The sequence below is a fragment of the Pinus tabuliformis genome, chromosome 1_2, assembly GCF_031772625.1.
Source record: "Pinus tabuliformis cultivar Carrire ecotype Pingquan chromosome 1_2, CPIR1, whole genome shotgun sequence".
NCBI classification, from domain to species: Eukaryota; Viridiplantae; Streptophyta; class Pinopsida; order Pinales; family Pinaceae; genus Pinus; species Pinus tabuliformis.
This window is the reverse complement of record NC_142298.1, coordinates 183,333,231-183,350,916: the sequence shown is the minus strand read 5'-3', so window position 1 is coordinate 183,350,916 and position 17,686 is coordinate 183,333,231. Positions and strand designations below refer to the sequence as shown.

Here is a 17,686-nt window from a genome sequence, read left to right as displayed (position 1 = left end):
AAACTGCACAATCTTGCTTCCTTTGCTTCTAAGCCTCTGATCTAATCTTCAATACTACTCTGATACCATGTGAAAATTCCTTGAACTGCAGCAATTGAGTATTATTCTCCTAACTTAACAATTTATTTATCTTCTGCAATTATTATTACGGCAAATAGCAAATAAACCACACTACAATTCTTCACAATAAAAATACGATGCAGAAATAAAAATAGAAACTGAGAAATAAATGCACACACATAAAACTGACATCGTAATTTTGGACTAAACAACCCCGGAAAAACCCCGAATGGAAAATCGGTGCAGCAGATAAGGGTTTATTATTATTATGCAGCAAAATCAGAGAATTACAACTAGATTCCCAACTAGTAATCCTCTGACAATTTATCTCCATTGGAAAATATACTGGAGATCCAAGATCTCCTCTGCAAATCAACTCGACCTCCTTTGGCCTACTTGCACACCACATTGGCAACTCACATCGCTGCCTAAAATGCGCATTGTTGGCTCTGCATAAATTGCATAGCCCCGGAAATGCTTCCTGATGAGTCATCTTGACTGCCTTTGCCTCTGGAATCAATTAACTTTACCTCTTGGACCTTGATCCAACCTTCAGCAACTGAATCAACCCTCCTACTAGCAACTCACACTGCTCTGTACAGCCTCTTCTGCAGATAAATTTGGCCTCCTTTTCCTCCTCCCGAAAACTGGAAACCTCGTAAGAATTTATCTGGAAATTCTCCTTGTTGCAAACCCTTGCTACATTCTTTCCCTAGCTCGAACTGCGCCCTCACTCGATGTGTCTTCTCCAATCCCTTCGTCATGCTCTTATAATCTCTCGCTGGAGAATCAACAAGCAAGATCTAATCATGATCGATGGCTAAGATCATCTTAGACTTCGTCAAGTCACCTTTTCGGAAGTCTCTAGAGCAAACTCGATTTCCTCAATTAATACCCACTAATTAATCAATTTTCTTAAGTTAAACTTAGGAACCTTTTTAATTATTGATCAATTAATTTAATTGGGGAGTTTTTATGTGTTTTCTTTCAAAACCTTTTCTGGGTTTTGGAGATCTCGTGTTCCTTAGCCTCTCTGACACCTTAGAGACTATAACACTTATTTAATGCTACACCAAAAACTAACATAAACCGGTTGAATTGACGGTTCAATAGGCCGAGCCATCCAACCAGTAGAAAAAACGATTTTGAACGTAACTGGTCGGTTTTCCCATAAACCGGCCAGTTCCATCATAAACTAGCTGGCTTATTGCCAGGACAGCTGCAGACACCATAGATGGTGGTTTTGTGGTTTTTGAAGCGGTTTTGAGGGAAACTAGGGGCTATTTTCCTCCAAAAACAACCCCTCCAAGCCTTTTAAAGCATTTCTCCCCTCCCATTTGCCTCAAACATCTCAACCCTAACAATGTGCAAGCAACCGTAATGTTAAATTAAAGTAAAAGTGACATTTCCTTTATCTTTCATTTTCATCCTTTTACTTAAATTTTTAACATTACCATGAAATGACTCATGATACTTGAGAGTGGTTTTGACCTCACTGGATTTGATATGGAGAAACTAGAATTTTAGATCTCACTCAAAATCCAACAGACTTAATAAATTTCAAGATTTCAGCATTTGAGGGATTGCAATGTTTCCATTTGATTCTATCATGCTTGAGGGTATGAGATGTGAAAATTCCAAAAACTGGAATCCTATTGAAGCAACTGGAAATTATTCTCCTAATTGTTAATTTTATTTATCAATTTATTTGTTGTTTGCTACGGAAAATACTGAATAAATCAAACTGCAATCTACACAAATAAAATTGTGGAAGAATAAACGTTGGAAGAAATGCTAGCACACACACATAAAAATAACATAGTTATTTTTGGACAAAAGTCCCCGGAAAAACCCCAACTTGAGAAAACCGGTGCAGTAGATGAGGGTTTTATCTATTAAGCAGTAGTGAAAAATCCGAGTACAATCTAGATGCATGAAATCAGCAATCCATAGCAAGAATGTATGGGCAAAATACTAAAGGGAATTCCCCTTCTCCCACAGGAAATCTCTAGCACAACTCATCTTCAGAAAAATCTGCCCTCTAACCCTCTACGTCAGCCTCTGCGCAGCCTGTTGGACGTCAAGCCTCCAACCAGCCTCTCATCAAGTCGTTCGGCCTCCAACTGTTGAGAAAATCGTCTATCCATCCTTCCCGAACCACTGCTCAGTCTTTGGAACAGAGATCGATTTTTCTTACTAATAAATCGATTCGCCTTACTGAAGCTACTGTGCAGAGCCTCTGCGTTGCCTCTCTAGGATAACACAGCCCTCTTGCTGCTGACTCTCCGAATCTGGAAATCGTTCCTCCAGGCTCACTGTCTCTGGCCCTCAATCACTGCTTCAATCTCTAGCTCTCTCTTCTGCAATTGATTGATGCTAATCTGGAAATCGAACTGCTGAAGTGCATTCTCCATCACCACATCAACCTCCTCTTATAATCCTCTGTTGGAGCATCAATGGCCAAGATTAAAACTTAATCAATGGCTAAGATCATCTCTGGATCAATCTGTGTGATTTTCTAGATGATTCACGCCTTGACTTAATTAATATTGATTAATTAACCATATTCCCTAAGTTTAGACTTAGGAAATATTTAAAAATTGGTTAATAATCTAATTAAGTCATTTCTAGACGAAATTTCCAAAAACGATTTATGGGTTTTGGAGATATTATGTATTCTAGCCTCTCCACAAAATTTCGTGGCTAGAACACATCTGATGCTACAAAAAATAACACTACCTCTTGGAGAGGAATGTACTCTGGTGCTACTACACCCCCTCTAATAGCGCCTTGTCCCTGCATCATCGCTTGTCATGTTGTTGATGTCTGACCATACTACCCACCAACCAATGCGCAACTTTGATATACGTTGCATCTGTGTTGCTGCTGACCCTGCTAAACTGCTGCCAAGACTGCATTTTCACTACAACTCCCTCTCATTGTTGTTGCTACAACTACAACATTTGCAACTGAAAGGCATCCAAAATACTGAATCAACTGTGATCAATATAATGCATATGTCACTTGAGTCTCTGAATGCTACTAGTATTTGCATTGTCACTGAAGAATTTGCGTTGTTGTTGACTTTGCATTGTGCCAACTCTACACTGCGCTCCCCATCATCTGACTGCTACTGGTCTCTGCAACTGTCACTCTGGCATCTGACTGCATCAACTGTCATTGATCCATCCAGCTACTGAATATTATGGGCCCCTGTAGCAAGGTATTAATCCATGAGGTGTGACTCCTCAAGGATCCTGCCCATTTGTAATTGTAGCACTCCGGGGCTACAACACCAAATCTCCCCACCTCACCCCTGGAGGTCTATCAACAAACATGGCGGAGTCTTCCTCCAGCCTGAAGGAAAGCCTATCGATCTCTGTTGAAGCTTCCTGTTGGTCCTGCTTCTCCTCCTTGTCCTTCTTCCTGAGAGGACACTGTGTACTGTAGTGACCAAGCTCACCACATCTGAAGCATTTTACCTTTGACAGGTCCTTCTTCTTCTTTCTCTACTCCCTCTATCCCTGACTGGGACCCTTAGATGCGAGGGTCAAAATCTCCTCCTCCTTCACCTGCTTTGACCCGCTGTTGTTGCCATTGATGGAGCTCTTTAGAAGAGCTCGCCTCAACTCCTCCTAATGCAAATCTGCCCACATCATGTCCCACCTTGGCAAGGCATCTCTGCCCAAGATACTTTGGACAAATACCTGCCACATCTCTGAGACACTGTTAAGTGCCAATCGCACTAACTTTGTCGGTTGAGGCACTGCCCCAACAGCCGACAACTGGTCTTAGACCTTCTGAATCCTGGTGAGGAAGGGATCTATGCCTTCCCCCTTCTACATCCTGATGCATCTCAGCTTCTCCTCTAAGTACATCTTTCATTGCTCGGATGTACCTTGGTATAGTGTGGAGAGAGTCTCCCACATCTCTTTGGTCACTCCCTTGGCCGCTATATGTGAGACAATATGATCTCGGACTCCATCTAGGATCAACCTCTTCGCCCGTGCCATCTCCTTTCTGTACTCTTTCAACTGATCTACATCCATGGGAACTACTACCACCACATCAATATAGGCTTTCAGACCATATTCATCTAGAAGGAAGGACATCCTTACCTTCCAGATGACACAGTTGGAAGCTCCATCCAACCTATCCTGATCACGAAACCCAACAATGGCCATCTCAACGATCTGTCGAAAACTTCCTCTTTCCTTATGCTCAATTGTTGTTCTGCTATTCGTACTCCCTTCTGGAGTGAGAAGATGTGCTCACAACGACTGTTGGTCTACAAGGAAAAATCAAACTTCTTAAGACTAGAAGTTCCCTGAGGAAAATTTTCCCTCTGTGTGCGCTCTTCTCTCTTCCGCCCCGACGCTAGCTCTGCTCTAGCAAACTGTTGTAAAAACCACTGCATCCAGCTAGAGATTTGCCCAACGAAAAATCTGAGTTGCTCCCTCTGCCTTTGGAATCACTCGATCTGGTAGGATCGAATTTTTTTGCCCCTCACTCAGAAAAATCGAACCTCCACAAGTAACTCGGCCTCCTAGCAAAATGACTGCGCTGCTCTTGGGAATTTCAGCCTGCTGCCCACAATGAGAAACAAAATTCCTTCTCTTTCGCCTCTAAGCCCTATGGCCGATCAACTGCGCTTTGATACCATGTGAAAATTTCAACAACTAGAATCCTATTGCAACAACTGAAAATTATTCTCCTAATTGTTAATTTTATTTAACAATTTATTTGTTGTTTGCTATGGCAAATACTGAATAAATCACACTGCAATCTACACAAATAAAATTGCAGAAGAATAAACGTTGGAAGAAATGCTAGCACACACATAAAAATAACACAATTATTTTTGGACAAAAGTCCCCGGAAAAACCCAACTTGGGAAAACCAGTGTAGCAAATGAGGGTTTTATTATTAAGCAACAGTGAAAAATCTGAGTACAATCTGGATGCCTGAAACTGGCAATCCACAGCAAGAATATCTGGGCAAAATACTAAAGGGAATTTCCCTTCTCCCACTGGCAATCTCTGGCACAACTTATCTTCAAAAAACTCGGCCCTATGAGCCTCTGCGTCAACCTTTGCACAGCTTGCTAGACGTCAAGCCTCCAACCAGCCTTTGATCAAGTTGTTCTGCCTCTCCACAAAATTTCGTGGCTAGAACACATCCGATGCTACAAAAAGTTAAACCTAACATGAGATTGGCATTTGATCAAGAGCACAAAGCCCTTTAAGTACATTGATGTTGGTGGCATTGATTGTTGAACTTCGTTGATGTTGGTGGCATTGATTGTTGAACTTTGTTGATGTTGGTGGTAGTGATTATTGAACTCCTCTACCATGGCTTTAACAAAAATGCACCCTTCACTAGAAGGAAAATAATTGGTGAGGCATGCTAAGCTTTTTCTACCATTTTATAAGGTTGAGGAGATGAACCCTTCACTCAAACCAAAATCATCAGTTAGGCATGTTAAACTTTTTCAATTTCTACCATATTATAAGTTTTAACAATCCAAGTCTTAAGACTTTGAGTTAGATGATGTTTATTTAGCTCTTGTTGATGGTCCCATTTCTAATGGAGTTGAATCAACAATGAGTTTTATGAGTGATCATGTTGATCAATGATTTGTAGTTTTGATTTCTAGTTTTGTTGTTGCTACTACTACTACTACTGAGGTTGCAAAGGAGTCTAAGGAGTGCTCAGACTTTGAGCCAGATGATGTTTATATAGCTCATGTTGATGATCCCATGTCTAGTAGTGGTGATGAGTTTGATCATGATGAGCAGTGATCATTGATATGTAGACTTGTAGGAGGCCACTAGACCCATAGCTTGTACCATTTTTTTGGACTCTAGAGGCCATTTAGAGCCTCATTGATTGTGTATTTTGTTGTTGATATGTATTGCACTTAGTGCCACTTTGATATATTCACATTTATATGGTATATAAATGAGCAAACTTTGCATATTTTGTCTCTATTGGTTTGGAATTATGGTTTTGAATCTTAAAAATAGTTTTTTTCATTAAAAAATCATTATTTCATGTATTTTTTTAAAGATTGGTTCATTGAAATCTGACCAGTTCCAGTTTGACCAATTCCAGTTTGAAACCCTGTTTGATAGGTGGACCAATTCCGGTTTTGAATACTATACTTCCAATGTCTTTCTAGCTTGGGATTTGTAAGCAAGTTAGGGATGATTATAACTTCAATCCTATCAGGTGCTTCCATCCCACAAGGGGAAGAATATGTCACAGGTAGACCCATCAATCAGTATGTGCATGTGATAATGGTGGTGATTGAGTCGACAAGACTTCAAGTCAGATGGCCATGGCCATGGCATGATACTTTAATCAGTGACTCCTATTAGTGCCCCTCCTGAAGGAAAGACCTCACAGGAGGTCACACTAGACTACGGGAAAAGGATAACCTCCTAGGTGAAGCATGGTAACAAGGGTACAATCAAGAGCGTCCAATCATCCAGCTTGGCCTATGATCCATATTAGTATGCCCCAAAACATTAAATGAAAGCATATGATTACAAAAATGGTTAATGTACGTTCTAATAGATTACCCGCCTTCCTTCAAGAAGCATGCCAGATGAGAGAGAGCCCTGACCGGAGCATAGGTGGAAAGAACTGATATAAAGCTATTTGTGGGCCATCATAGGGCTGCTAGCTAGCTGGCTGTTAAATGAGAAAAAACAAATTCACGTATGGGTTACCCACTTTTGGTGGGTAACAGTATAGAAGAGTGCATTAGGTGAAAATTGTTGGGATGCAAATGATGATAAGTGTAATTTTCATTCACATACATTGCAATTTGCTAATTCACTCAGCTTCTTTACCCGGATGCTATGTTTGTCTTCAATGGGCTAGTTGAATCATTCACTGACATAACATTTTCTAAATCACAGAATATCTTAACTAAGATACAACAACCTCTCATAAAAATATAATAACAAAACATGGAAAAATAGTAAAACGTATGAGAAGCACTAGACTCACATTCTAATAAAGGTATGAGGATGTCATCGGACTGGACCAAAATGTAGAACAAAATTTACAAAACAAAATACATAAACACGTGCACCAACATGTGTGCATGCATGCATATTCTCACTCTCACATTTACACTTTGATACAATCAGAAGAAAACCAACACTAACAAGATGAAAAAGACCCCAAATCATGGACGTTTTTGTGGAAATAATATGGTAAGGAATGCAATTCCCAACACATACACATTCACAAGAGTGTATTTTGCACCTCTGTTTCCAACCTGAGATGCTTAAATTAGATTCCATCACTTGTTTCATGTTAGTAGTCGTCCAGAATTTAACAATCCAGAAGCTCAAATATCATATACCAATATACCTGTAAACTATTCAAAAGAGCAGCCTATGCACTTAGTTTTGTTTTATTGTAATAAATTATAAATACAACACAGCTTTAATTATAGCTGACTGAAAAGCTACTAGTTAGGCAAATCTAAATGCAATTCATCAACTATATTATTTAATGGAGCAAAATGTACAAGACTCAAAGAAAAGCATACCCTTTGAAGCTTTCGAGTTTGCGAACGGGTTTCCTGTAGAGAGAACTCGAGTTTGAGAACTCTCTTCTTGAGATCTTGATCAGCTTTCTGTTGCTTCTCCAACTGCCACAATTAACACACTAGTTCTAGCCAGATATTCCATGTCTCTAGAGGCTTTTATATCTCTAGTAAAAGTAACAGTTATAAATTCTATGATTAGAAGCAACACTGCAGATAAATCTCCTACAGGTAAAGACATGAACCTGTGCCTCCAGCTCCTGAGTTTTATGTTTTAACTGTGAAGATAGTATCTTGACCTCTTCTCTGAGACTTACTATCTCTTCGTCATTTCTACTCAAGTGTCTAGAAAGGTTCTCAATATTCCTTGCAGACACTTCTTCTAAAATCCTCCCAAGTTCACATTCCTTGTGAAAATCAGCTTTGCTAATTGCAAACTTGATTTCTTGCTCCAGCTTCAGGACCTCTTCCCTTTGATGCCTCTGAGAATTCTCCCTTGTTTCAAGATCTTCATTCAGCTCAGCAACCTGTTTCCCTAACCTTGTAACCTGTCTCTGATGTTCTTCTAGTACCTTGCTCTTTTTATCTAGCTCTGTCAAAAACTGTGAAAATCGAGATTCTGCTAAATGAATTGATGCTTCACTTGCATCTGCTGAAGCTTGAACTTTGGACAGTTTCAACCTAACATCTTCCAACTCCTCAATGTACTGCATGGAAAGAAAATGAGAAATTTACATTTGGACGCAGTAGAATCAAAAAACGTCAATGTTTCCTCCAACAATAAAACATATAGAAACACAACAAATCTATTTGATCATAATGCAAAGTTGCAAACCTCCTTCAAATATAAGGGTTTCCTGCCCAGTAACTTACCTTTCCAAGAGCGAGATGTAGAACTGTCCATATTAACAGCAAAACACAATAGAAAATAAAAAGTGACTAGTCCATATAAGAAATGTGTCATTACATGTAAAGAGCAATAAGAAGCACATTCTTACCGACAAAACAGGCCCCAGACAATAAAAAGTCCAAACCACAACCATCTAAAGAAAGACTTTGAAAATAAGTAAATCAAATTGGCCCTATAGGTCTCACAATTCAAACTAAAACTACCAAGTCAAACTAAACTTTAAAGTTTGAACTTCAAAATCCAGTTATTCCATAGGAAAAGCAAATAGTTAATTCTTTGATTCTTTGAGCTTCTCTCAAATTTCAACTTAAACTGCAACCAAAGGGAGAAATATGTCAAGATATGGTCATAGAGCTCTTTGCAATTTGAATTGACAAGTTATCTCTAAAAATCAACCCTTTACACACTATGCAATATGCATTGGATGTTGTTCATGAAAACAACTACTTAAATATCTGTAAACTTTTAGTGATTAGTCACGTCTTGTTACTCTCAAAAACCAAAATAATATTTGTAGATCATTAAATAGAAAATGGAAAGGTATGTTCTCATTTTTTTTACTATCTTCTACACCTTGGTTTGGTCTTCTCCGACCCATTACAAGATCTATTTGCATTCCATGACCTCCTTTTCCTCACAAATATCCTAAGAATCCTGAGTGAAAGCTCCCTTCAATTACAAGGTACCATTGGACCTTTGCCTCCACACAAGAGACTTGTCACATAGGTTATGTCTAAGGAGGTAAGGGTGTGGCCTGCCTTACTTGCAATCTCCTTCAATATAGAATTTTGATGTTCATTTCCAATGAGCACACTAGATTCATGTGGATTCAAAGTTAAGGGGGTGCTCTCTCTTAAGTCACAAGATATATTCACTAGAATTTGCTACATCCCTCCCACTTCCTCAAGCCTTGCACTTCACTTTGAGTCTAATGTGGACCCCTCCTTGACCTCTACCCAAACCTTTCTCAATACTCCACATTGAGTGATGTTATCCTCTTTGGTAACTTCAACACCTAAACTATGTTGAAGAATCTTGGGCAGTTATAGTTAGTGAGATTCTTCTTAGCTTGATAACTATTTGTGAGGTGTTTTTAACTTTTCTTCTTAGCATAGTCTTCACTTGTTATTATTAGAGTGTGTCTTCTTAGTTCATCAAATAGCTACCAAAAACAAAGAGACAAGAACACAAGATGTTGGCATGCTGCCAGGGCCAAAACCTCTCCCTCTTGGAGAGGAAAACCTGCACAAAATTCTTCTTAGAGTGATTCCAATTGACGAATACCAAGACCACAACCCTTGACCTGCCAGGCCACTCCAAGACCAAGACACCAATCCTCTTCTTGCTGTGAGATCATCATTACTGTTGCAACACTAAAGCCATCTTTACTACATCACTGAGATTGTCATTACTGCTGCAACACCAAGGCCATTACTTCTTCTTTATCAAGATCTTTGTTAAGATTATGACCTGAGGATCATGACTGAGATCATGATCACCATCATCCAGAACGCTTGCTGATACAGAGTGTAACCTTGTTATATATATGTCGAGTCTCTGACTATGTTTCCTTCATGTATTGAGATCTTCATTGTTATAGGTATGTTGTGATTGTTTATTACGCTGAGACAGAGTATCACAGTTGAGTCACATCATAACGAATACGTTGTGATCCATAATTAATCCAAGACTATAATTATGCCGAGAGAGAGACTATATCAGTGATCAAGGTTATGCGTTGACTCAGAAATAATGTCGAGATTGTAATTGTGTTGAAACCGTGATCACAGGAATGTCGAGACAGTGTATTCTCTTCCTTCACCGAGACAGAGTATTCACCGAGATCATATGCCAAGATACTATCCTTCGTTGTGTTTACCGAGACTTAGTTACGATGAAGTCATTGAGATTGTCCATCTGAAGAATTAGATACCTTCTGAGATTGCGAGGTCTTTATCATTGAGTAGTCTGAGATCCTGTAACTGTACCCATGAAGAATTACAGAGAAAATCTGAGTTATCTCTTCTCACTTTTGCGTAGACCCTATTGGGTATATATAGTGGTATGTCATGTATGTAAGCCGACTTGTATTCATGAATAGATATGTCACCTTAATTGAGCCGACATGACTGTTCTTCAATATACATTTTGAGGCCGACTTAACTGATCTCTTCATCGTTTTGCAGGCAGTCTTCTTCGTGCTTGTCTTTGGAGGATTGTGCTTGTCTTGGAGGGTTGTTCTAGACTTGTATATATTTTACATGGGCTCATGAAGAGCTCCTTACATGTCTTTGACTCTTTGACTTTCCTAGACCTATGGAATGAGCAAGAAACTCATTCTTATAATTTACAAAAATAATATCTTTTTCGTGACAAGTACAAAGATCAAAATTACATTTTGTAAATACCGAACCTAGTTACGCTTTCTTCAACAAACTAGGCCTTTACAAGTATTGATTCATGACAATTCAAAGGACATATTCTATCTTCAAGAGATCGACTCAAACACAGTTGAGTCTTCATAGGATTTCAAATGATTGATTCTTATATTTTCCACATTCGCCAATTGATCCTACCTCTCCCCTCTTCTCGTCCCTTGAGACAACCATAGTCAAATACCAACTTCTCTCCAAGGCCATTTGTGAGGCTACCCTTGAGTACTACCACCATATCATTCAAAATCATATTCATGTCCCCACACCCAACCTTTATCCCACAAACTGCTAGTATGACAAAGGATGCAAACTCCTTCATAGACACCTTCATTTCGCTCTTTCACACAACGCCCCCTCCATTCTCCACGTGGAAATATTGTAAGCATATCTTGTCGCAAGAAACATTGTTATAGACATAAATATATATATAATTGATAAATAATTAATGATAATTAGTATAATGAAAGGACACGTCCTAAAATACATGACTATTCATGAAAGGACATCCCGCTTAGGTATATATATAGGGCCCTCATTGTACAATCAATCATCATACCAATTCATTCATACATTTATTTAATATAGATTTACTTATCCTAAATGGATTACTTAATATTCCAAGTATTCTAGATTATTTAACTGTGAGCCAGGTTTGGCTAAAATTTCATTATCGTTTACAAATTAATTGTGGACTTTTAGACACAAAAATTTTTGGAGCTTCTCCATTCTTCGGGTCTTCATCAACACTCAAGCCCTTGGCCATTAAAGATAATAAAAAAAATCAAAAGAAAATTGAAAATTGAAAATTATATTATTATATAAATAAATAAATAAGTAATAATAATAAAAAATTAAAATAAATTAAATTATATTAATATATATATATATGAAAAATAATAATAATAAATAAATAAATAATAAAAATAAACAACATCGTATGATTGTCGTCACCTCCAACCCACAGCTACCATAAAACCTTCGACACCAGCTATCAACCCTTGTCCTCACACCAATCAACCACCATTTCTTTGTTTATCATACATTCGTATTTGGCCATACACTACCATACCCTGTAGCCCCAAGCCATCCAGTCCATATTACCACGTCCACTCTCCGATCTGGTTAGTTTGTGTAGTTGTGGTACCTATTAACCTTGTCCCACTGTTGATCTACACAGTCCATATGATTTTTGTACTACATTCACTCTTAGAAACTCATCTTGGCAACTTTGTTCGTACTAGCACTATTAAAAGCAATTGCCTTAACATCCATAAGTCACAATCCATACAATCTATTGATTTTGTGCTATCACCATGCGCCCATTCACAATTGGGTCCATACACAACTGCTATCCATATCCGTATTATCATACCATACAATTTGATAATTGAAATTTCATACATGATTAATTTCCGACCAATGTTTTTAAAACCGGAACCGGTGACCGGACCGGTCCACCTAATGAACCGGTTTACCAACCGGAACCGGTCTAACCGGGACTAGTTTGGTCTAAACGAACCGGTTTTAGAAAAATACATTAAATAATTATTTTTTAATGAAAAAAAACTATTTTTAAGATTTAAAACCATGATTCCAAGCCAATAGAGACAAAATATGCAAAGATTGCTCATTTATATACCATGTAAAGGTGAATATATCAAAATGGCACCGAGTGCAATACATATCATCGACAAAATACATAAGCAATGAGGCTCTAAATGGCCTCTAGAGTGCAAAAACAAAGCCTACAAACTATGGGGCCAGTGGCCTACTACAAGACTTCAGTCTAGACTCTACATATATGATAATAGTAATACTATAATAGTGATCAACATTATCACTTGAAGTAGAAACTTCTCATGAGTCTCAGTCATCATGATCAAACTCAGTTGGTTGAGTCTCGACTCCCAAACTTTGCAGTCACAAACTTCTCTATTGGTTCAGTGACTTGAGTCTCAAACTTCTGAAGGTATTCTGCCCTAATATGCCCTATTATTTCATTTGGTGCTCCACATGGCTTTACATGGCCTCCTATCCCAGCCAAGTGTTGCTTGTACCTGTTAATACCCCCTCCTTGAATGGATTTTTGGCAATATTTGCAGATCATTTTGCCATCAATCATATCACAATGAGCCCATGCAGTATCTCTGGCTTTTGGAGGCATGATGACTCCCTGGATGGTAGATCATAGAAGTGAGAAGTTTATAACACATAAAAAAAATTAATTCATGGACAACAGTCAAATAAGGAATTTTCAAGTGCAAATCCTTACCTGGAAATGCAAACTAGTTTCCTTAGCCTCCTCTTGAAGATGGCAACTCCACTGACAGCTACACACTATCTCCAAAATAGCTCCAACTCCAACTCCAAGATGACTACTTCAGCAAAAACTCAACACTCTCCAAGCTCACAAACAAACTCACAAACACTCACAAACACTCCAAATCAGTTGTGCGAGACAAATGAGAGTGAGAGGGGCCTCTTATAGCTTGGAGAGGGTGTTTTTGGAGGGAAAACACCCTTAGTTCCCCCCCAAAACCCCTAAACCACAGTCAGAAAACCGCTTTTTGCAAGTTATGGTGGGCATGCCTAAAACCGGCCGGTTTAGGACGGAACCGGCCGGTTTGATACAAACGGCCGGTTCCGTCCTAAACCGGCCGGTTTTCACCGGTTAGGGCCAAAATTTGGAGAAATTGCCATTCCAACCGGGTTTTTTGGCCGGTTTAGACCGGTAACCGGTTTTTAAAAACGGTTTTAAAAACATTGTTTCCTACGTGACCATCCATCCATACAGTAGCATCTTTTCATAACAATCTCCTAAATTTGTGAAGATATATATATATATATATATATATATATATATAATTGCTCTTTATTTGAGTAAAATTACCGAGGGGAAAATATTATAAAAGTTAAAAGGAAATTTATAATGGTTTTCTTTTAAAAGTCAAAAAAGGGGTGATATGTATTAGAGACTTCTATAAAGTCAAAATATATATAAATATAATAAAACGATTATTATAGAAGAGTTTTGAACTAGAAAAAGAAAGGGCAATTTATTTATTCTTTTTACTTAAGTTTTCAGTCAAAGAAAAAGTTAAAAAGTATATTCCTTGATTAAAAAACAATATATGTTTATAAAAAGGAAAAAAAATCTGAAAGTATTTAAATTATTCAAGATCAAGAATGGACTATAATTCGAAGATGAAGGAATACTTTCTCATAAAGATTGTTCAATAGCATCGTGTCTCAGATTGTTTACTCTAAACGGGAGTATTCAAGGAAAATAAGTTAATATCGTTATTAGCATGAATAACAAAGAAAATTATATCAATATCAATTTGGCAAATCAATTATCAATTCCAGAATCAAATATAGGTGAAATGGAAGATATTTTTCACAAAAAACATTATGAAATTAAGGACTTACAAGTAATAACTGATGATTATGAATTTATATATCTCAATTCAGTGTTGTAACTATATATAAAAACAAGATCGACATAATTCTTGGTTCACCATGGCTCGGAACACCAGGTTCCTTCATTTTAAATACCGAGAAGAATTTTTTGACTTTTTCTATAAGAAGAAGAAGGTGATACTTCATAATATTACAGTGAAGTCAGATTCAATAGTACCTTCATCAAAAGACCTAAAAGATATATCAAAAATAATCGTTCAGGAAAGAAGTTGATAAAAATGAAGAAATTTCTCAAGGACCACAGTGAAAAATTACTTATGCAAATTAAGAAGCTTAAGAAGGATAAGAAGTCACTAGAAAACAAAAAACTTATCGAGACAAAAGAATCGAAGTCTTAAAGTAAAAATGTCCAAGTTGAGGAGAAGGGAACTGTTGATGAATGTAACTAGTGTCGGTCTTCATAATTATATTTGAAATGTATTTGCCAAAAGAAAGATAAAGCATGGGTTTCATGCTTGGGTCAATTGTTTTTAGGTCAAAGTCTCCATTGAAGACTTCAAGGGTTTATGTTAAGTGTCCTTGTCCATGTCACAATGTAAATAACCGTTCTTGGGAATTATTTGTCAAGAAAGAAAATTATTTTAATGTAAATTAGGTCAATTAGGCCTCCACCAAGTCGGCCTCAAGGAAGGACAAGTCAGCCTCATTAGAAGAATTTGATCACCTAAGATGACTATATATAAGCAACAACTCGACTCATTTGGAGGACATCTCACACAAGTTCGAATTGAAGTAGTTGGGAAGCAGAAAAGGTGTGAAATTCAAGGAGGTTGGAATCGAAGTTTTTGGGTCTCTCTCTCTCATGTGCAACGAAATTTTGAAGCTGCATCAAGGTCGAAGCTATGAAGTTGTTGCATCAAGGTCGAAGTTGTGAAGCTGCTGCATCAAGGTCAAAGTTGTGAAGTTGTTGCATCAAGGTCGAAGTTGTGAAGTTGTTGCATCAAGGTCGAAGCTGTGAAGCTGCATCAAGGTCGAAGTTGTGAAGCTTCTAGGCTGAAGCTATTGAAATTGCTAGATCAAAACTGCAGTCCTGAAGCTAGGTCAAAGTTTTGTTGCTGAGAAGCCGAAATTTCTGGATTGTTGTTGGGTTGAAGCTGTTGGATAAGAAGAGACTACTAAATCATCTTGGAAGGCTGACTTGGTGGAGGAGGAAGGTCTGTTGGTCTAGGGTCTTGGTCTATCTCATTTGAATTACTAAAGGAAGAGTTCTTGATTGGGTTTTCCCCTATATAGGGGTTTTTCCCTAGTTGTGCGCCTACATCTGGTGTCCTTGATCTTCGTGTTTTGGTTTTAGTAATTGCTTGATGAACTAAGATAAAAGGACATAAGAAAACCAATAATAACTCAAAGAAATCACAAGTAATTATCTACAAGAGAAAATTTTTCTACCTTTCCAATTTTCCAACAGGAACAAATATAGGTCCCATTAATCTTACAACTCAAAAGGATGCCAACCCAATTGAAGTCAAAACATACTCAAATGTTGCAGTACAAACAACAGAAAGGCCAAGTGAAGTTTCCATGATCTACCAAGCAACATCTGTGTGAAGGTAATCATATACCTATATAAAATTAAGAAATCACCAGAAATGTGATAAGAGAAAATCGGGTCACATGAACTCTTTATCTAAACCCAAATCATAAGAGCAGACATCTCAACTAGTCAACCTATCTAGATCACTCAAGACGAAAACAATTGACCTATGTTCCAAAGAATATTGATGTCGGCACAATTAAACATTATGATAACAATTCATTTATGATATCGAGTAAGTGCAAGGTTCCACGAAAGATGAATTTGGATGGTTAGATCATTCTTCAGTTTGACATTTTTTCTCTACAAACAGAAGTTTATATCGTCTTGTATCTCTGAAGATGACAACTCCAAGAATTTGGAAAGATGAGAATAAATTACAAGACAAAGAAAAGGAAAACGCACCTTTTCATCAATATGCTTTGAGGACAAAGCATTACTAAAGGGGAAGGCAATGTTATGAACATAAAAATATAAATAATATAAAGAAATCATTCATAAATAATTAATAATAATTAATGATAATTAGTATAATGAAAGGACATGTCCTAAAACACATGACTATTCATGAAAATGTATCTCACTTAGGTATATATACGGGGCCCTCATTGTACAATCAATCATTATATCAATTCATTCATACGTTTATTCAATATATATTTACATATCCTAAATGGATTACTTAATATTCCAAGTATTCTGAATTATTTAATTGTAAGCAAGGTTTGGCTATCACAAACACAATTTCATTGCCAAAAGGAAAAAATGAACTTCTTGAATCCTTCTACAATTCATCAAAAGTTTTATGGCGTGGTCTTTTCCCAACCATGTTACTTTCCCACCCAACTTTGATTACCATTATTTGTTTTCACATACTACCTCTTACAATGACATGTGGGTAGCCCCCAATCAGCATTGCTTCCCCTCCTTGCCATTAATTCTCCCATGGCAACATTAGGAAAGTCAATATATTCATGAGCACCCATAAGACCGCTAACAAGGAGGGCTTTCTGGTCAAGCTCCTCAAACAAGTTATTCACTCTCTCAATTTCCATACTATTTATTTGTTTACTCGTGTTGTTTGTTCAAGGTTCCCTCCATCTTGGTCCCACTATATCATCCATCCCACTGATTAGGGATTACTTCAAAGTTCAAACCTCAACAATTATAGGACACCATGATTGGCACACTATCACTAAGATCTGTGGCACAATTTTCATATGTAGTTATGAGATCAGCTAGAGGGAAAGCACCTCATGGCTAAAGGACAAGTAAGGTTTTGCTAAGAGTGTCATTTCACTAACAACTTCTTCCTTCTCTGACATTATCGAGGAGACCCATCATAGTTCTTTGAAAGTCTTTTGTTGGTTTGTGGACTTTGAAAGGCATTGTATATTTTAAGAAAGTTCATATTCTAGAGGTTACATGGCATTGGTATTTCAAAGACACTTTTGGTTTCTTGGTCAACTTCGCTTCATTCATGGCCTCTCAAACTTCATAAGGAACACAACTGGGGTCAGACAAAGTTGCCACTCTCGTCAACTTGCAACGTGGTGAAGATTTTTTCCTACACAACACCTCAATCTCCTTGCTTTTAATTGTTAACAATGTGATCCTCCTAGCCTCCTAACCCAAGGGGCTATGAAGACAAATTAACACCCTATCCAACTTTTGTGACTTTCATCTCTTAATAGTTAGTAAAA

The 17,686-nt window shown here is 37.6% G+C and overlaps 1 protein-coding gene across 1 annotated transcript in view; it reads right to left on the bottom strand.

Moving 5' to 3' along the window:
* LOC149205103 (nuclear envelope-associated protein 2-like) overlaps positions 1-17,686 on the bottom strand; it is an 87,816-nt gene that overhangs the window by 19,084 nt on the left and 51,046 nt on the right. Inside the window, exons 3-4 of the mRNA XM_089393422.1 lie at positions 7,870-8,331; positions 7,628-7,729 (exon numbers count right to left, since the gene is read on the bottom strand). Of these exons, the coding sequence (XP_089249548.1) occupies positions 7,628-7,729; positions 7,870-8,331 (564 nt within the window). The remainder of the gene's footprint in view (positions 1-7,627; positions 7,730-7,869; positions 8,332-17,686) is intronic.